Source organism: Astatotilapia calliptera, chromosome 15, assembly GCF_964374335.1.
Source record: "Astatotilapia calliptera chromosome 15, fAstCal68.1, whole genome shotgun sequence".
NCBI classification, from domain to species: Eukaryota; Metazoa; Chordata; class Actinopteri; order Cichliformes; family Cichlidae; genus Astatotilapia; species Astatotilapia calliptera.
Genome location: NC_137436.1, coordinates 25,389,708 through 25,411,037, shown reverse-complemented (window position 1 = coordinate 25,411,037; position 21,330 = coordinate 25,389,708). Strand labels below are relative to the sequence as shown.

The window sequence follows — 21,330 nt, the reverse complement described above, 5'->3', positions numbered from 1 at the left end:
GGATTCGACTCGCCTGGTCACCATTGGGCTGGAGTCTCCTTATATAAAAGCGAGGTTGCCAAGTTTGCTGTAACACAAAAATTTGTGGACGAATTTCTGAACATCTGTTTCACATTTAGGAAGCTCGGGCTGGATTTTGAACCAAAGTGGTTAATAGGAATTTCTGTGCATCTAGACAGCAACAAATTTGTGATTGTCACCAACTTCTCACATTTAATTCACTTTTTATCACAAATCGATTGCATGTGATTCTAACCTGACTCCATTCAATTGTAAATTTATTACTATTTTATCAAAATCTTAACACATCAAATTTCTCAATAACTTTATCTCTGACCTGTCTGGTGTCTAAATCCAATTGAGAATCTGTGGCAAGATCTGAAAACTGCTGTTCACAAATGCTGTCCATCTAATCTGACTGAGCTGGAGCTTTTTTGCAAAGAAGAATGGGCAAGGATTTCAGTCTGTAGATGTGCAAAGCTGGTAGAGACATACCCTAAAAGACTGGCAGCTGTAATTGCAGCAAAAGGTGGTTCTACAAAGTATTGACTCAGGGGGCTGAATAATTACGCACACCCCACTTTTCAGTTATTTATTTGTAAAAAATGTTTGGAATCATGTATGATTTTTGTTCCACTTCTCACGTGTACACCACTTTGTGTTGGTCTTTCACGTGGAATTCCAATAAAATTGATTCATGTTTATAATAATAACATTGCATTTATATAGCGCTTTTCGGGGCCCTCAAAGCGCTGTACAATTCCGCTATTCATTCACTCTCACATTCACACACTGGTGGAGACAAGCTACAGCTGTAGCCACAGCTGCCCTGGGGCAGACTGACAGATGCGAGGCTGCCATATCGCGCCATCGGCCCCTCTGGCCAACACTAGTAGACGGTAGGTGAAGTGTCTTGCCCAAGGACACAACGACCGAGACTGTCTGAGCCGGGGCTCGAACCGGCAACCTTCCAGTTACAAGACGAACTGCCAACTCTTTGAGCCACGATCGCCTACATGTTTGTGGCTGTAATGTGACAAAATGTGGGAAAGTTCAAGGGGGGCCGAATACTTTTGCAAGCCACTGTATATATAAAATGTATTGAACTGTACTCTGTTAGTGAAACAATACACAGGGACCAAGATAAATAACACAAAAAGTATTTAATCAACGTATTCAGATTTCAGCTCAGTGTAAAAGTCTTTACTGCTCTTACTTCCATACACGTTAGTTTCATTTCTCAATGTCAGTGTGCATTCTCAAACAGAGCAGATAAGATTCAGGTGATTTAATGAAAACAAAATGCTATGTTGCAAGAAGGAAAGTAAAAGGTTAAAAAACAAGTGACAAACCTGACAGAACAACAGTGAAAGTTAGTGCATGTGAGAGGCAGGTGATGAGTTCTAGTCTTTGGAGCTTCCAAACCAGGGGTGTCAAACATAAGGGCTAGGGGCCATCATTGTTCTGACAATCTGGCCCTCTGGACAGTTTTGGAAAATATGAAGGAGGGCATAGATCTGAGACTTCATAGGTTTTCCTTACTGATAAAGACCCTTCCTATGGACATTCATACTACAAAGAAAGTAAATGAGTAATAGATAAACAAATGACAGAAACTTCCTGTTTTTCCACTATCCACAACAGAAATGTATGACTCTTGCAGTGGATTCACTGTAGGAAATTTAAATTAAAGTGTAAACATACACGGCAGACCCAGTGGCATTTTGATGCTTTTTATTAATGCTTTGACGGTTGCTGTCCACAATACTCACAGAGCTGCAGCTCTCCCGCTGCCGACTCAACATTATCACAACAACAAGGCCAACCACAGGACCCAGTACAATATTTAATTCGGCGGGGCGTGATTGCGGATGCCGTGCAGGTGCGTCCGCCTCCTCTGCACGGCACCGCAGACCACGCCCCGCCACATAAAGTCTCTGAAATTGTGTCAGGTAACACAAATTTTCAGTTTTGCGCAGACTGTCATTGCCCAGAACAGTCTGCGCAATGAGGTCACAGACCTTTTCTTATAATTTTGATGAGGGTCATTGATGGGCAAAGACAAACGGCATCATACGATGGGAAGAAGAAGAACAGACCAAACCTCAGCCACAAGAACACCATACATGATCCATCCACAACATGAGGTCATTCATTAATATGCTGCTGCATGGTTTGGATAACTGGCTGTGAAAGTCCTGATCCTGAGCTTCATGTCCATACGGAAAGAGCGTTACTTTTCCAAGTCTTCAAATATCTGGTGTCCAGGCCACTGTGTGCCCAATTTTTAATGTTTATAAATCATAAATCAATGTAAGAAAGCAAGCACTTTGTTTTTTACCAGATAAATCACATTTATCTGTCTTCTCACGCAGAGAGAGACTAACATCAGTTCAACGAGCACCTTGCAGCCCAGTTATTAATATCCTTTCAAGGTCCCAATTTGGTGTGCCAATTACTCTCTGGTAATAAAATGATTCGCTGCAGTTACAGTTGATTTCTGAATCATCTGTCATATAAAGCCACAGACTGAGCATCTGGAAGTTCAATCAGCTCCCGGATCAGTCAAGGTCACAACAACTCAAGAAAAGTCATCTTTATCAGTCTAAATGGATCAACCCCCCAGCCCCAGCCCTCACGGATATAAAGAAAAAGTCTTTATACCTCCCATTTGACTCCCTTTAAACCTCCTTTGCATCCAAAATGTGCCAACACATAAAGGCTTAATCCTCTTCTCTTGCTCAGAGGATTCGGATGCATGTTTCTTTGAATCAGTTCTCTCACAAATTCAATTCTCTCTGTATTTATGGTGATCCTCATGTTAGCCTCCATGCTGTCTTTTCTCTCTTCACTTGTTCTGCTGCTTAACTCCATTTTTGTCATCCTTTCAAATACAGATTTGATGAAGCATGTGCTGAATTTAATAAACCTGTAGAAAGCTCAGAAACCTCCAACTTCACATTTCTGACCTTTATACCACTAGATGGTTTTAAGTATTTTCCTTACCTATAACAGCAGTGACAGAACATATGGAAAATTAGCTTCAGATCAATCAGGGTTGTGTAGTTTGAAGAAGTCAGAGCTCATAAATTATCCAATCCCAATGGGAGAGTGTGGATAAAGCTTAGTGATGCATTATTTACACAACCTGCTCAGTTTCTGCGGGGCTTTCCACACTAAGCCGTCTCACAGCCTCACTGATTTATGCTCTTGCACCCGAACTTCAAGCTCTCTGTGCTTTTCATCATCCCTTCAGTATTTCACGGTCAGCCCGTCCAGCAACTGCCACAAACTAGATTCATCTCCGTCACAACAACTCGCAAATAAATAAGCATAGACACACTTGAGGGTGCAGCTTTTTGACCCAACAAACGCCATGAAATTACCAAAAACTTGCCTCTAATGGTTTTCACTTCTCCACACCGAAGAGGATACCCCATACAACTTCAGCAGTACAAACTTAAATCAAGCCTTGTGAGGCTGCAATGCATCTCTTTGAGTCTTCAGTTTGGAGTCTTCATTATGGTTATAGGGTTGCACTGCCTCCCCCACCGCTCAGTGCAAATCACAGGGTTTAACGTCCCTTATTTTCCCTCAGTACATCACTGTAAATAATAATAATAATGATGATAATAATAATAATAATATTACAGGCAGTCAAAGTTGTTGAATTAATGATAAGTGAAAAACAATACATCACTTATATTCCTCAGAGAGGTTTGGTCTGCTGCCTAAAGTACCACTGCTCCTTCAGAGGAAGTATAAGAAAACATTTCTTCTGCCACGCACGAAAACTAAACATATTTACTGCTGTAACCAGACTATATTTCCCACTCACACACTGACTCGTGATCTTCATGACTCACACGATGGGAGGCAGGAGCATCGTCTCTCAGGACGACATTTGAGGTGGTAAAAAATATTGGGAATCCCCATCAGGTGTCAGAACTGAAGAAGCCTTTTGTTATCCAGGCACCTGTTTATTTGGCATTTTATTCTGCCTCCACAGTCTTCTCCTGAGGTTTTGCAGATATGTGAACACCAACTACGTAACTTTGACCTGTTTGCCATTTTCAGTGTGTGAGAAGCAAGGTAGGCTAGTGTAGGCTCCAGTCACACAGGCCTAAAGTCTGATCTGCAACCACCTGGCAACCAGTGGTCATTGGGGGACAAATGTATATTTCCGACTGTTTTGGCTGTTAGCATACCGCTGCAGTTATAGATTGAATGGAAGCAATAGACTCGTCCACAAACACGGAAACTAAAAGTTTTGCCTTTGAAAAAGTTTGCCTTGCACTTTCTTGAGTTGTTAGCAACCATTTGCAGATAAAAATGAAAAACCAGGCAATCTTCTAACAACGCCAACATGTCTTCTTGGGAACTGATTTCACCCAGCAAGAGCCAGAAACCTCCAACAACTACTGCCAACCAGAATAAATGTCTCCTCAGCCAGCGTTTGAATCGCATCCAATATGGCACACAACCCTTAATTCATGTCGTGTGAGAAATCTCAATACACTCAGATGTCATTTTTCAAACACAGGTATTGCCCCCTGGTCGCCATTAAATAGAATGCAGATTTCAGGAACTTCAGCAGAGGCAGTGACACTAATATTTACAGACATTATCCAGTCGAAAGACCAAACAGAGCCTGAACCAAACAACTCCTTTATGATTCGAATGGCCAGCTAATATAGAGCTTAGATAACGTCAAAGGAAAGAAGATGAAACTAATGTTTGTCCAATTACTAACTTTGAACCTTTGCTGGAAGCATGCAAGAGGAACCACATCACAACAGGGGCAAATTTTCATGTAAAGCTAAAAAGCTAATAAAGTTTGAAGATTTAGAAAGTGCAGACATGTAAAAAGAAGAACAAATGATTCAGGCTCTATATGCTAAACACAAATAAACCAGGACCAGCCTCTGAACTTCTCATGTTATGAAGTCATTTTCCCATCATCCATCATTGGGAGTGCCTCTCACTGGGGTACTCAGCTGATGACCCAATCCGCCATGCCTGCGCCCGTCAAACACCCCCAACAGGAAGAGACGTATCCACCTCTCCACAGAGGCACATTAACCAGCAGCGCACGTATGAGCGACCCAATTTTATTTTTTCTAATGCGAGCCCTATGCCTGGTTTGCTGTTCTCAACAGGATATGAAAGATGAGGAGATCACAGACGGAGAGGGCCAGAAGCCTGCAGCAAACACAATAGGAGCGATGGTATCGATGACGTACCAGGAAGCTTATTTAGCCGCGCTCGTGCCCAAATTATTATTTCACACGCCGAATGAACAGCAGGGGAGAGAGCAGCACTGCTGATGGAGCCTCTCGGCTTCCCGAGGAGGGAGTTGGAAACCGAACGATGGCAGCCCACATCATTAGGATGCTGACAGAGATACAGCCTCCATTAGAAGAATCCGATACCAGAGACAGTCAGGGAGTCATTTACACTCCACATAATAGAGCACGTCTCCTCTGACTTTTTAAAACCTCGTTTTAGTCCCTCTACATTTTTCCCTTCCTAAAATTCAGAGAGAGAGATGAGTGGATGTAAAAGTCAAATAATTTCCATCAGCCGTAACATTTACAATAATTTCACTGTAATAACCACAGTGAGTTCTATTTTCATTTATTTTTGACTGCAAATTAAAATCGGAAAAACTATCGGAAAACTAAGCCATTACTTAAGTCCCAAAACATGCAGTTCCTCTGAGGGTCTCTAACAGTGCCTGAGTCCCCACAGGCACACATGTTAAGATGTCCAATCTTACCATAGAAATAAACTTGTTTACAGCCTGATAAAAAAAACAACCTGTTACTAGTTTCTATGTATAGTTTGCCTGTTAATCAGAGGCAGTGATTTTTTTAATAACTTTGCATTATTAGGGCCGTGACTGTTACAATCATCAAAGATTGTGCTCCAATTTTAGTGAATAAGGAAACTTAGTTAGCACTAATTATCAGCCACAGCGTATGGACACAGTTTAGTTTTGATCACTTCTGGCATCAAAACAACTAACATGGTGGATTTAACGCCGAAGCTGATGTTTGTAAGCCGTCAAACACATCAATTCCCTTTGTGGATGACGGAGGAAAGGAAAACTTGAAGCTCATAAACGACTAACCATTATTTCATCATTATCCAATGCATTCTGGGAAATAGGATCCCTCTGTTTTATTATCCAGATGGACTATTAACCTGCAGGAAACAAAAACTGAAGCTTGATTGCAGTTTGAGCTTAACTGGCCAAAATGAAACCAGAAAACAAAACAGCTCCTATACACTGCCTACAAATGGTTTGTTTTAAGTGATCAGCCACGTAATGTCTTTGTTTCAGAAAGAAAAACTTTTCTCATTAGTTAAAATGTATTTATTAGATATTCTGTAAGTCTTAAAAACTCAAGTTGGTGCAAACTTCTTTTTAGGTTCATGAAGATGTTTTCAGCCTGCACAGAGATATGGTTATGCCTGGCTCGCTAAGGACATAAAGCAGATTCCTTTGTTAAGTATAAACTGAGGAAAAGAAGGACAAAAGAAAACTACGTGCTAACCTATAACCAACACGTGACTGAAATTAGAAATAACTACAAACCAAAGCAGAAAGATGACCTAAGTGGGGCGCCAGAAAGGCACCAGCTTTCTGGGAGGAGAGAGAGTGAGGAGCTGCCATCTTGGAACGATATCAGCTCATATAGGCTCCCAAACAAGTGAAGTTCTTTTTTCCTAAAGAATGGGAGGGGCAGTTAATGAGGACCCGGACAGAAAGAATCAAAACAAATGGATGGATGGATGCATGAATGCTTCACCTTTTATCTGAAAGGCTTCTTTAGTTATCAAAGCTGATGAGGAGTTTGAGATAATGAACCTCTAGTGGGGTTGTCATCTTGAGGTGTTGCCAACCTATCAGGGTCACATGGGCCTAATCTAAGGCTGCCATGACCTGGAAGACAGCAAACCCACGGGGACCTGCTGTACATGGCATTTAATAATAAATGGTACCATTCATCATGAGTCATTCATAGTCTTTACCCAAACGTTAACAGCGTGGCCTAAACCTGTAGAGGAGTTTAAAGACCTCCAGAACGTTTCATCTATTCCATGTCAGATTTTTAATGGATTCATTTTATACCTGCGTTAAGAAATACATGAATAAAATGGATGGATCAAATTATCAGATCAAAGTTTAAACACTTGCCTTCCAACAGCTAATAAGTTTCACAGACCTGCTCTGACTCTGTTAAACACCAAAAGCTCTGATATCAAAGGTCAAGAGCTCCAGTCATTATTCACAGAAATAAAGCGGGTCTGTGTCGGCTTCACGGGGAAATCAATCCTATTAGCGCTCACCGTGAATCATTTCAATTATGTTTCAGTGTCATTCATCCAAAGACAAACACTTTAAAGTCCAGCAAATCCCCACAGAGCTCATAATGAAATACTGAGACAGTTAATGTTTTTGTACCACTTAGCAGAATAAAGACGCTTAAAAAAAACAGACTCCAGTAGAAACATTTCACATTTTTGGTGGTTTTATCTAAAGTGATAGAAGGAAAATATATTATCTCCTGACACAGGAGCTAACGCAGATAAATTCATTACAAATAGATCAAATTAAGGCTGTAAATAGAGAAAAATACTTGCTATGTGTTTTTAATTTTTTAATATGTCTGTGAGACTTCTGTGTATGGGAGGGTTGGGGTCGTCTACCAATGCCAATTAAAGCCTTTCTTTTTTTACAATAATAGGGTGTGCTGGAGCTCTTTCTGCTGCACCATCTGACGCCTTTGGTATTTGTGGCAAATAAATGATGTGTTTTGGTTAAGAAACTACAGTGTGTGCCCGCTGTGGCACAAAGAAATGAGATATCTGAAAATAAAGCACTCAAAGCGATACATTTATTTAATGTTTGGGGTTTTTTTTGTCAGATTTTTTGCATTAAGAGAAAGGAATAATGTTTCCAGACATATCCTATCTGCTCAGAGGGGTGAGGAGACCTCGTATCCCCCACATTCGGATGGAAAATAACGGAAACTCATCGGACAGGAGGAAGACTTGCTGCTCCACATGGCTCAGGAATTCCAACTGTTCCGGGCCCACCTCGACCCTGTGCGCCACCTCGGGTTTCTGCAGGAGCTCCTCCAGGACGGTGAACAGGTAGCATGACTTCTGGTACCGGTCGACGGGAAACGTGTCAAGCACCGAGCCGTCACGCCCCTGTAAAGGAAAATTAGTTTAACCAAAACTCGAATCTATGAAAGGACCAGTTTCCTGTGTGAGGTTTAAGGTCAGAATTCAGCACAAAACAAGGAGTACTTGTTCCACTCACTTCACTCACTGTTACAGCGATACAAATCTCATCAACATGAGGGGAGAAACGCGGCAAAAAGATGAACAAGGACAAGAAGAGGGGCAAGAGGAAAGACAAGGATGAGAAGACAGAAGATGATGATGAAGAGGAAGGAGAAGGAGGACATGAAGAACAAGCAGGAGGAGATAATTTTGTATTGTTGATCTTTTTAAACGGGGGGTTTCCAAACTGGTCTCATGTGATGAAGGTCTGCGTAAGGTGCTGGCAGGTCTCAGACATGACAACAGCGAGACGAGCTGTCGCAACTCATCCTCGTTTTTAAGGAGACAACAACAACAAAAAAGTAATTTGAAATATTTTAGCGTCAATTAAGGGCTTATTTTCAAACTGAGATCATTGACTTTGAAGACTTGAAGGATCTGCAGGAGCCCAAATGATTATTAAAAGAACTGGAGCACTGGGGTAATCCCTGAGACGATGGGTTTTTAGATGATGAAACAACAAATACTCGTACCACGAGTTATTTAACTGCAGATGAAAGATGAGAAACACGAGATCCGACTGTTTTCAGAGCACAAACTGAGTGAAAGGAAATACAACACACAACAGCTCAAATCAAAACGTAATTATTCAAACCAGCAGAAGCTGCCGCATCTCATACCAACTACATCCCAGTGAGAGAGAGAGTGTGTGTGTGTTATTTGCATGTCAAAGTTGGTGTGTGAGGGATATCACAAAGAAAAACAAGCGCCAGATGGCTGTCAGGTATTCCTCCTGGCAAAAACCTTCAGAGAACCGACAGGATGTGACAACAACACCCTCTTAACCCCACACACATACACATGCACACATGCACACACACAAACACAAACACAAAGGCCCAGACCCCATCAGCATCAGGTCAGCAGCCATTTTTTAAAATCCCGATTCATGTTTTTCTGCCTGAAAGCTCTCCAGCTTCTCCTCTGCTGACACAAAGAGACAAAACATTGAGAGACACACAGATTCACCAAAAACACATAAACTGTCAAAAAATCATTGAAATATTTCAGGGAAATGTGAAATTGTGAACACTTCAAATATGTCATCTTCCACTGTAACAACTGTAAAAATCTAAATCTTTGGGATCTCTGGTCCTCCGGAAGCGCTGATTCTGTGGAGACTACGGATCAGGAACACTTCCAGAAATCACTGAACACAGATGCCATCAAATTTAAAGTGACTTCAACTGTTTCTCAGTGTAAGCATCTGATGCTTTGTGCGTTGTACTGTGAATAAATATTTATATTTTCCAAAGTGTCCCAACATTTTTGGGATCCTGGGTGTATTTTAACTTCCGCTCACGCAGAATACTAGAACTGTGTTTTTGTTGTTGTTCATTATTTGAACTCACTGAATTAAAAATGCCTCTGATAGTCTGACTGGAGAAAGGAAAAAGCCAATTTCACCATCACCAAATAAGATAATATTTAGTCGTTGTTGGGTCTGTCTAGCACAGGCCCACCGCTGGAACGAGACAGTTTAACTACACAGCCAAAAGCATTGAACAGCAAGTAGGCAAAGTTCTTCGTGTTACTCATGCATGAGGGAGACCTGCCTGGAGCCAAGTGTCGTTCCACCCACTTGACCTCCGCCAGACTCTCAGCCAGGTTCCCCATAGCACTCCTGTTATTGTGGTTTACATGAATATGCATTGGTTCATTAACATATAACATCTTACATAGGTATACTTGTCTGTGTGTGTGTGTGTGTGTGTGTGTGTGTGTGTGTGTGTGTGTGTGTGTGTGTGTGTGTGTGTGTGTGTGGTCAGAGTGTGACCCCATAAATGACTTCCCTAAATCTGGAAGTCCAGCAGTTCATCTAAACAAAAGGCACCTAGCCTAAAACAGATAAGTTTATCCTACCATAAAACAATAAGACAAGAATGTGGGTGTGAATGCCAGAGTGCTCTGGAATGCACACAAAGTCTTTGCAGACAACTAAGGATCACACATCCTATCACTACACAATCGATTATACACCTCCAAGCATATATGGTTAAATATTTCTAAGCATAAATGACAATAAACAATACAAATCTAACAGTCGTGATGAGTTGCTCAATCACTGCGTCACATTTCTGAGATCAGAGCTCCAGAAACACCTGCAGGTACATTTAATCGTTCCACCAACACATTTAAACCCAAGCAGCTACAGCACTTTAACTAACTAACCTTTAACTTGTATAGTTATAAAAATGTCAGTAATTCCTGAAGAGTTCATGAAAAACTTTTGTTGAACTCCTTGAATTAAAGCCAAAAAATTCTTGACTAATTTAAAATCTACTGTGGTGTTGTACAAAGGCAAAGCTACAAAAAATCAGTTAAAATCCTAAAACGTAAGAATTTAAATGTATTAACCCTTTCACGCATAGTGGTGACTACAGTGGAAAGCTAGTCAAAGACTGTTCTCTTGTATTTGTGTCAGTGTTAATGGTATACTTGCACATAAACCACAACATTGGACAGCGATGTGTCACTCCACACCCTGCCACCCACTGGTCGTTTAATGTAACTATAGATGTATGACATGTTTCATGGTAATGAAAAGAGCTCCCAAAAAGCCAGCTGAAGCTGAATTACAACCGATAAGACACTGTTAATAAACAGATTCAGGGAACACTCGATCGGCTCAGTACAACACAAAGTCAGGGATATCAAACCACTGTTAATCCATTTCAGCTGCTTTCATCCAAACTGACGTGAAAACAGATGAACAGGAGAGGGAACAACAAACCAACCCTCACTTCTGCAGGTGGTGGTCACAGACCGCTGCATTTTCTTCACTGATTTTTCTTAGTGTCCTCTACGTCACCTTCAGCCTGTTCAGCTTTATGTTAGCACAGGAAGTCCAGCTTATCCATACGTGTCACCTGAAGAAGGTTTGCCAAGTGTCCTGGCACAATCACGGGGGTGTGAAGGAGACACCAGGAGGCACCAGTAGGGATGCGAGCTCCACCGAGGCTCAGGGTGAAATAAAGGATGTTTATTATGATCCGTAAATCATGCAAAGCTACTCTAATAGAATCCAAGAGTAACAATACAAAGCTGGAAATGTTTAATGTTTATAGCTCGTTGGAGGGCTCACACATAATGATTATTCAATATGTGCTGTGCTGTTTCCAGACTGCACCACACACATGCAAAGCTCATGCTTATGTAACTGTGCTGTTTATTTAGAGGCATGTCAGTCAGTGTGAGCGTGACAGCAGGTTACAGTCCTGTTAGCTCTGCGTCTGAACCGTGAATTTATGGTATGCACATACTCACAGCATGTGGTTATATTTGGTGGAACACGAAGAGGCCGCAGATATTCGCACAATCGGCCGTCAGCGGCTGTCAGCAAGATGGAGACGGTTTCATCTGATGTGGTGAACACAGGCGTGAAGGCAGAGACGAGGCTTCGCAGGTCTTTGCTAGAGAGGCGACTCAATCCGCTCTGAGTCCTTCCTCTTTCACGTCATTGTGCCGCCGACAGGCTTTGGTCTACCATCCGTTTAAAACCAACAAACCGACCAAGTGGTGAAGCTGAGACGAGGGAATGAAAGCGGTTCACACAGAGGGATAAGTGCAGAGAGAATATCATGATTAATTTTTAAAAGAACCTCTCGCTTTATACCAGAAAAACAACCAAAGCTCTGCACTGATCTCAGGAGGGCTGTCAACCAGTGTTTCATAATTTGATTATATAATCAGTTAAAAAAAAAAATTAGACATTCAGCTGTGAAATTAATATTCAATCGTGGGGGGGAAAGCAGCTCGCACAACTGCTGTCTGTCTCCTGAGCAGCAAAGTGGAAAACCTGACAGAAATACATGGAGCTATTCAAACATAAAAAGTCCTGCTCATTACCTGCAGATGAGCCGGCCCTTTGTTGTGTTACACCCCTCGAGTGAGAACGTTCTGTTATTGTTTAATCTAAATGCGGCGTTTGATTAGTGAGAGTGGACCAGCACTGGTAGCTAATCACTGAATGCAAACGTCTGTGTTTGGAGCATACTAACAACACCAGGAGAGTCAGAGCATTAAAGACTATTAGTGCATCAGCTCGGCCAGCAGATCCATCGCCTGAGTGAAATACAGCAGCTGTGGATGAGAGCAGAGCTCAGGCTTACATGCTGCTTGATTAACTGCTGTTTGATATCGGACACATTCAGCGTCTGATTTCAGATTTTCAGTTCAGTCTTAAGGCTACATACGTCGTTGCATTTACCCTCAGACTTACACTCAGGTCATTTTCTCCAGTTTGCATAAAAATGTTATGATAAAAAGTTTGGACACATATATAACGGTGCCTGTGAATTAATCAGTTAAAATTAGAGTAGTAGAAATCTGTTCTATTCTATTCGGGTTAGACCGTCAACTTTTTGTTTTTGTGGCACAGCTTGTGATATTTGCTAAGTCAAGCATAAAAGTGAAAATAGCATTTACTTCATTTTTGTGACAAAGAATTTACAAAAAGTATTCTGTTTTATTTGAGTATTAATGTGAAATATAACTATGTACGATTCAAAAATGATCACTACATAGTTTTTGTGCTATAAATTTTTTTGTTTTCTTTTTAACGCTCAACTAAAGGACTTTGAATGTTTGAATGTTTTAATATGCAAAATGTCAATCACACTTCGGGCTTCACATGAAGCCGCTGACTGTAGTTCTGTTATTACCTTCACTGAGTTTATGTAACAAAGATATGACCTATCTTTGTTCACCTCTGTCAGTGCGCCCCAGGGTGGCTGTGGCTACAAAGTGTGAATGAGTGGATGAGTGGTTGTGGGGGTCCTTAGGGACTAGACCTCCTCTGACCACTGGTGGTGGTCAGAGGGCCCGGTGGCGCCAGTGTCCGGCAGCCTCGCCTCTGTCAGTGCGCCCCAGGGCAGCTGTGGCTACAATGTAGCTTGCCATCGCCAGTGTGTGAATGTGTGTGTGAATGGGTGAATGACTGAATGTAGTGTAAAGCGCTTTGGGGTCCTTAGGGACTAGAAAAGCGCTATACAAATACAGGCCATTTACCATTTACTCTCTTGTAATTAGCACAGGCCTAAAAACAACCAGACCTAATCACTGTTGATGAAGTCCAGTTATTTTCATTACTACCCATCACTGGTTCAGCTAACCGACTTGCGGTTTAATTGATAGAAATCTAACATGACAAACCGGCCAGAGGACACACAGAGGGGCTGCTAAACTGTTCGCGAGTTCAATCAGTCAACTTATTGAGGACCTGGGGAAACATTTCAGTTCTAACAAGGTCACCAAAAAAACAAAGTCAATAATTTAATGGCTCTTATATTATGACTCATCAATATCAGTGAAATCCATCAGCCTAAAAGAAATACTGCAGGTGATACAAAACCAATCAATTCGAACAAACCGACAAGGAATTCGTGGTCTCTGGGTCCTCCTTCAGGAAAGTCACAATCTCATTTGTGGGCTTTGGACTGTTGATAAGAGGAAAACAATAAAACCCAACTTTTACCTTTGAAATATGTGCAACCTGAATGGTTTATTGTCTGCAGACCTGTGCGTCCACCAGATTTAAACCTCTGTAAAGGAGAATATACCACGACTTTCATTTGACAACAACAAAGCAACGTCAAGGAGGTCGAGCAGCTTTATGCCCGTGAGGTTGGCGAGATATTCCATTTTAATCTCCAACCTGTCAAACACTCACATGCCCATGAAATTTATGAAGCCATGAAGCGAGATTCAATGAACGGCAGAAATCGATAACTGGAACGAGGATCCAGAGGGAGCGGTGATGGAGCATCTGCGAGGAGCATATAGAAACATAACGGGGGCTCGAGCTCCGCTGCAGGAGACAGAAATACTTTCAGAGGACCTGCTGGGCCTCCTCCTATCAAATCTGATTAAGAAAATCAACAACCTCCCAAAGTTTCTACATTTACTCCAATAAAACTCATTTTTCAGGGAGTTTAATGTTTCTTTAGTCACAGGCTGTATTTTACAAAACAACAAAATCAACTTCAGGCTTCATTCAGTGAGCCAAGAAACTCATCAGGAAAGCGCTTGCTGAGGTCACAGAGCAAAAGTGTCAAGATCTGCGGAGGCAGATCGTGCGGAAATGTGTGTAATGGACCCAGGTGCGTACACAAGTGAGTAGACGGGAGTGAACTTAACAGAAAGCGAGCCTTTATTATGGCTGGAGACAAGGTGTACAAACAAAGCAAGGATAGCGTGGCTAGGCTATAACTAAACTGGGAAAACTACTACTGTGACAAACTAAGGAAACTCAGAGACTATGATGTTCGCTGTAAAGACTGACCGGGAAAACATGGAGGTGAGAACACAGACGACGCGACACAGACTGTATGAAACACAGAGTCTAAATACACATGAGGGATGATCAGGGGAAGTGGCCACACATGGGAGCACAGCTGACACACATGAACCTAACGACAGGACAGGAGGAGTGAAACTGAATACACTGACAGTGAATACAGACTTTCAAAGTAAAACAGGAAACATGGAGATTAGACATGACACATGAACCGGGGAGACTTAGTACAGGGGAAGATGACATAAACAACTAAGGAACAAAACTAAACTGCAGTCTAGAAATTAACTAGGTGAACTAAGCTAGGTGCAAATGAATACAGAAGATACATGGAACTCAAATACTGGGTCGCTTGACCCAGGACCATGACAAAAAGCACCTAGGGCCTTTCTGCAACGACAAGAATCGCCCCCTGCTGGTCATTAAAAATAATACCAGTTTAAAGCACTGAAAAGCTTCATTTTTCAGAATCTGAAGCTGCATCCAGCTTTCTGCATCCACCCACTGGTTAAAGGAGCCTCAGCATTAGCTTTGCGGCTGCTGCCATGTTAGTTTCAGTTAGAGGTCACAGAGTTATTGAACAACTGTCCACCATGTTTACATTAAAGTCTCTGCAAAGACACAAATTGGTGGCAGGAAAGGTGAACATATGTGAATCTGCTTCTGTGGGACTACAAATAAAAAACTTTGGGAATAAAATCAGCTTCACGCCGTGTTTGCTAAGATACTTCCACAGACTGGATTTTCACGATGCCACCAACAGTAAGAAATGGAGGGCAGGTTTTGTCGTTGCTGTTAAATTTTGTTTTACAATACAGAAAAACAGAGAGAGGAAGCTTGGAGGAAAGCGAGTAAAATCATGAAACTTCGTGTTAAGTCCTGAAAACATGTTTGTGATTGTAGCCATCACCTGATCGCCTCCTCCTCATCCCATTGGCTGTTGGGGTGAATATTTATGGGATTTCAGTGTGACTACAGAACTTTGCTTCTTATTTAAAATGAAAGCGAAATGAGGATCATTGAGTGAAATCTGAGCTTGTTTGGCTTTGTGTCATAATTAACTTGTAAGTCTTCAGTTAATTCAGCCTGTGATTTATGGCATTTGTGTGAATCTTGCAGGAGAAAGCTCACAAAGAAAACCTTCATTTTGTCCCATCTTTCACCCGAGCTGATGGGAGTATATTTTCAGGCTGTAAATGTGTTAATTTCTCCTATAAAGACATTTTAACCTAGGCGGTTATGAGGACTGACTGCCAGCCACTAGTGGACATTAGAGGAACTGCAGCTTTTGGTGCTTCCACGCTGGCTTCACTTCTTAGTGATCAGATATTAGAAGTGTGAGGTACTGTACTGTAAGCTTCTGTAACATTCAAATACATCTGTGACTTTTCAGCAGACTGCTTAAAGGCAGTCTGAACCAGTCCTCCTCCTCCAATCCAAAGTACAATGCACACCAAACCAATCAATCCAAACCATTTTCTCTCCCTCATCTAGGAGTATCTGCCCCAAAAACACGAGGTACAAACACCACAGACTTTAAATAATCACTCTTCCATTTCCCCCACTCAACAGCACATCTAACTCCTCCTTTAATGTGCTGCAAAAAAAAGTCAGCGTGAACTCTGCTGTGACTACAGAACTACAGTCCGACCAGAGAGAAAACAAGCTTTCTGAAGAAAAAGTGGTTAAGAGCGTCCGCACGCAGAGACGAGCAGCATCTCATCTACTGCACTCTTCCTCAGGTCGTCTCCAAACAAAGGAAAGGAGATGTTAAAGAGACTTTCTAATGAGCTGAGACCCCTCCATCAGTGGGTGCTTCTGATCCTCTCTGTGGGTCTGAGAGATTAAAATCTCCCTCGGGTAATACTTCTCTTTTACAATCCACCAGATGATTTTAATGAGTAAACAAAACCAAATAAACCTCCAGTTAAAATTGTGCGACCAGCAAAAGAACAGACAGCAGCTGAAGGGAACGAGAAATCCAGTGGACCAAGCAGAAACAAACTTATTTGCAGAGTTTCTCTTTTTGTGTTCATTCAGCAACTTTGACAGAACTACAATAACAATAATAATAATAAAAAAAAAAAACTTCTGCTGCATGAAAAATAATAAAGTTTGTGTTTCTGGCCACACAAGCTTCAGGTCCCTCCCTGAAAAGCGGACCTCCTCTTCCTGCAGTTCTCTTTACAGTGATGAACTGATTGTGTTGATTGGTTAACGTTTTAATTTTCATTTAATGGTGCTACAGGTCTGAGGGCTGAATGCTGCATTCAGCTGAACTAAACTGCACATATGGCAGCAGATTTGCATTATTTACACCCAGGAGGGATATGAGAGGATCATTTATACTTAACAGGCTGTGTCTATTATAGGCTCAAAAGCAGCTTTAGAAGTTGCCAGATCCTGGTATAGGCAGGAAGGCAGCAGCAGCAATCATTATAAACTCACTGTAAACGTGGTTATTCACAGAACCACAGAGCTGGCATACAGGAGAAACCAGGAGACAGCAGAGGATAACTGCATGTTTCCTGCTGTAAACGCAAAGCTGGAGACAACATGATGGGCTGAGTGTCGGGTCGTTAGCGCTCCTCCTCCTCTGCAGGCTGACAGTGATGAGACAAGCTGATCCTGATAAACTGCCCTATCCCTCCACGCCAGGTACAGATTTTTAATCCAGGCCAAACCATGAGGTCACAATGAACCTAAACATTTTCACAGCGACCTGAGTCTGAGGCCGAGGTCCAGGCAAGTGCTAACTTTGAAAGCTGGCAAAATGGAGTTTGAGCCAATTTTCTGGAGGAGTGCAGGAAGTTGAGATGTTACAGAGACGTGTCCTCTTAAAAGACCACAATTAGAATCAGTTCATGTTTACTCTGTGCAGCAGGAGCTCAGCACCCAGATTTTAGTTTCATTTTAATGTTATTCAGTAACTCCACAGGAAATAATACATTTATAGCATGTGATCAGAGGTGTTGTGTGGTGTTTAGGGCTGCCACAAACGATTATTTTGATAGTCGACTAGTCACCGATTATTTATGCGATTAGTCGACTAATCAGATCATCATCCACTGGACGTAAAACTACAGCTTATTGCACCAGCAGCATCTGCTCTTATATAACTATCATTAGCTTACAGCTTTAAGCTTTTAAGGTGCTAACTAAAAATAAAGACAAGATGATAGTTTATTAAATTTTAATGAAATTTGCAGATTGTTTCGGTGAAGTTTAATAAACTCCTTGCTATCTAAAATATAACAGGACACCGGAGTATATTCTCCAGCATCTCACACTTCTGATAATCAGCTGTCTGCTTGACATTTATTCAGCTGTGTAAAAACTATAACTTTAATCTCAGACAAACCGATTTACTCAGGAACAAATAAAATACAAAAAAAAAAAAAGCCAAACAACAACTTTTTTAATTTATCTAAGTGACTCATATATATTTAACCTGAGTAGCGAAAGACGGCGGTGGGTTTGAAAACAATTTGCCGGGAGTCCGGTGTTCTCACCGCGCTAGTGAGCCTTGCCCCCGGCTAGCTATCGAGCTAGTGGGTAACAGACGTCTCCGAAAACGTCGGAGCGCTTTTGAAAATATGTGGTGTCCTGATAAACTGAGCCGATATTTGAGGTTTACACAGCTACATTCTCGGCTGAAAATATGTTAAACGTTTATTTTGTGACCCAGAAAGAATAATAAGAGTAATATTAAAACTAACTAGCTGCCGCCATTGTTGGAAACTGAGCTGGGCCGCGCTATGAATTCTGGGACACAGCTGCTTCTTCTTCTTCTTCTTCTTCTTCGGGGTTTAACGGCAGCTGGCATCCTTGTACATGCAGTGCTGCCATCTTCTGTTTCAGTCCGTTATTACACTCTTAAATCCTGCTACTTATTCCTGCGTCTTTTGGGATCTTACAAAGCTTCAAACGACGCGTCGACTATTAAATCAGTCGTCGACGATTTTGATAGTCGACGTAATCGTGACTAGTCGACAAATCGTGGCAGCCCTAGTGGTGTTGTGTCATTATTCGATTTGAATATGGACTTAACTGTACTACAGCTCCTGACATGTTTAAAAGCAGCAGGTAAGGAGACTTACCTGGAGAAAGGAGGGGAAAGGAGTTTGTGCTTCTGACTCTGCAGTTACCTCTTGATATATTTCAGGTGTTCATGACGGTGAAGTGCAACTGAGTTATAAAGGCATTAAAAACTTGTGGGCCTTTAAAGAAAACACTTAGAGTACCTGATTAAATTATCAAAACACAAACAAGTCTATGTTTTTACAGTTCCATAAAAAATATATTCTTTAACTGTGCTAGCAGTCCATCACATCGATCCAGACTAAAATATCTACGTTATGAGCCAGAGTCCATTAGACTGGGACATACATTACTGTGTCCCTCAGGAAAAGTTGTAACAGCTTTGGTGATTTCTAACCCTGTCATCAGCGGGTCGAAATCTCCATTCATTCACCCATTTCCTCCATCATTCATCCAAGCGGGGTCGCAGCGGGTCATTGGCTAACAGGCTGGGTGAACCTGTTAATTACCACTTCGGGGATTTGGAAATATGCGGGGCAATTTGCACTGAGGTGGATGGGTGGAGGTGGAGGACCTGCACTTGGCAACCCTTTTAGATCTGTATGCAGCGAGGCAGTCTGAAGCACCACGACCCAGATAGCATCAGCTGCCCTGAGATTAAAGCACAGCATTCTGAAAGGTATTTAATCGTCCATTTGATTAGACTCGGAGCTCGTAACACCACAACTGGACCGCAGCAACGCACACCGTTGATGGTGATGGAGGGATGGTCATGCCGAGGTGTTAATCAGAGTTTCTCCAGTAGAAGAAAACAAGAATGGAGGCAGAGAGAGCGAGATTAACAGTACATAATCACAAAAGGAGTCCAGGAGTCATGACAATGATGTCAAATGTGTTTCCTGGTCTGAATATCAACTAAAAACTTTGAGCTGAACATCTCTGACCACAGAGACAAGACGCTACCACAGGCCTGATTTTTAAATCTTAAAGCAAAAATTAGACAATACAAACACAAATATGTTCACAGCTGCATCTTCAAGAGAAAAAATACACCAAGATTTGGCTTGGAAGAAGTATCACCCCCCCCCCCCCCCCCCCCCTCCACACACACACACACACACACACACACACACACATCCGAAAGAAAAATGCTTTTAAACCTTCTTTAACCTCCTAAGACACGAACTCTTTCACAGCATGCATTTTTAATTTCTCTTTGATATTTGGGGATATTGGGGCCCGATGAATGTAAAAACAAAGAATTACCATTATTTTTTTTTACCTTATTTTTGTTTTTAAGAAAAATAAGAGCCACATATGAGGATATTCGTTTAAAATTTTGATAGAACAGTAGCAGTAAGTGGATATCAGGCCCTTGTAGAGCAAAATGGAGTATTTTGGTCTAAATAACCCAAAATGTGATGTCCACATATGTGGACGCCAGATCCTAGGAGGTTAAAAGCATTTTTAAGCATTTTAAGCCAAATTCAAGCAGGCATATGTGAAACCATGTGATGTATTCAGCTTATTTGCTGTGGATCTAAACTTAGGTCAGATTCATCAGTTTCCTTGAATTTTCCTTAAGACATGTGGAAAACGTGACTGAAGCCCACCGGCAGCAAACTGAATAGATTACACAGAGTTAACGACGACTCGCACCTTTGGTCCTGGCGTTTACACCAAACATCAGGACAACAAAACTCAACTCTCTCTATATGATCAGACCCGAACCCAACCGAGACCGACAATAAAGCATCGAGGATCACACACACCAAAGTTCAGGCCCTTTTAAATGTGAACCGGCTGATTTCTGGACTTCAGTCCTTCAGAGGAGCTTCTTACCATTGCTTTCAAAAAATCTCACATCAAAGTGCTAATTGACGAAACTCCTTTAAAGCAGATAAATGGTGCTAATTAGATTTGAGCCTTCAGTGACTCATCGCTGCACGTCTGTTTGCAATTCTGATGTAGACTCCAGAGTTTACTCAGTTTTTTATATGCTCTTTTTTATAACTATGCAGGTGCAGACACACAGGAAACCACATGGAAAAGCAGAGGGAAGGTGGTTCACAGAAATTGGTCCAGAAAGCCAAACAGAGAAGTCTTTTTTTTTCTTTTTTTTTTAAAGGAGGAGAAGTGGGAATCAGAGGCAGAGCGGCAGAGGGAGAGGCACATAATGAAGCTGTGCTCGGCCGCCAGCATGAAGGGCAGTAATTTACAGATCAAGGACGGGCTCATCTGTCACCCGAGTGCAGGGGAAAGCCCACAGTGAGAGTGAGAAGCTTCAGCTTCTCAGCCCACACTCACAACAACTCTGTCAGTCAGTCAGCCTGCACAGCAGCACCGTACACAGAGCTTCAACCCACCCGCCATCACTCATTATATTTATTTTAGGGCTGAACGATATATCGCATTTGCGATAATATCGCGACATGATCAAGTGCAATTTTCTAACCGCAAAGGCTGCGATTATACTGCGATTATATTATACAATTCATGGGCTGCATCCTCCTGAGGCCGCATTTGTAGACCGATTACGTCACAGCGACGCGCCGAAGGCTGTCCAAATTACTACCATATCCCAGAATTCATAGCGCGGCCCAGCCAAACTCCAGTTTCCAGCAATGGCGGCCGCT

The 21,330-nt window shown here is 41.9% G+C and overlaps 1 protein-coding gene across 2 annotated transcripts in view; it reads right to left on the bottom strand.

Moving 5' to 3' along the window:
• Positions 1-7,882: 7,882 nt before the first annotated feature.
• The window catches only part of mei4 (meiosis-specific, MEI4 homolog (S. cerevisiae)), a 76,409-nt gene continuing 62,961 nt past the window's right edge, over positions 7,883-21,330 (bottom strand). For both annotated transcript variants that reach the window (XM_026142479.2, XM_026142482.2), the window contains one exon: positions 7,883-8,223. In XM_026142479.2, coding sequence (XP_025998264.1) covers positions 7,978-8,223 — 246 coding nt within the window. In that variant the 3' untranslated portion in view covers positions 7,883-7,977. The remainder of the gene's footprint in view (positions 8,224-21,330) is intronic.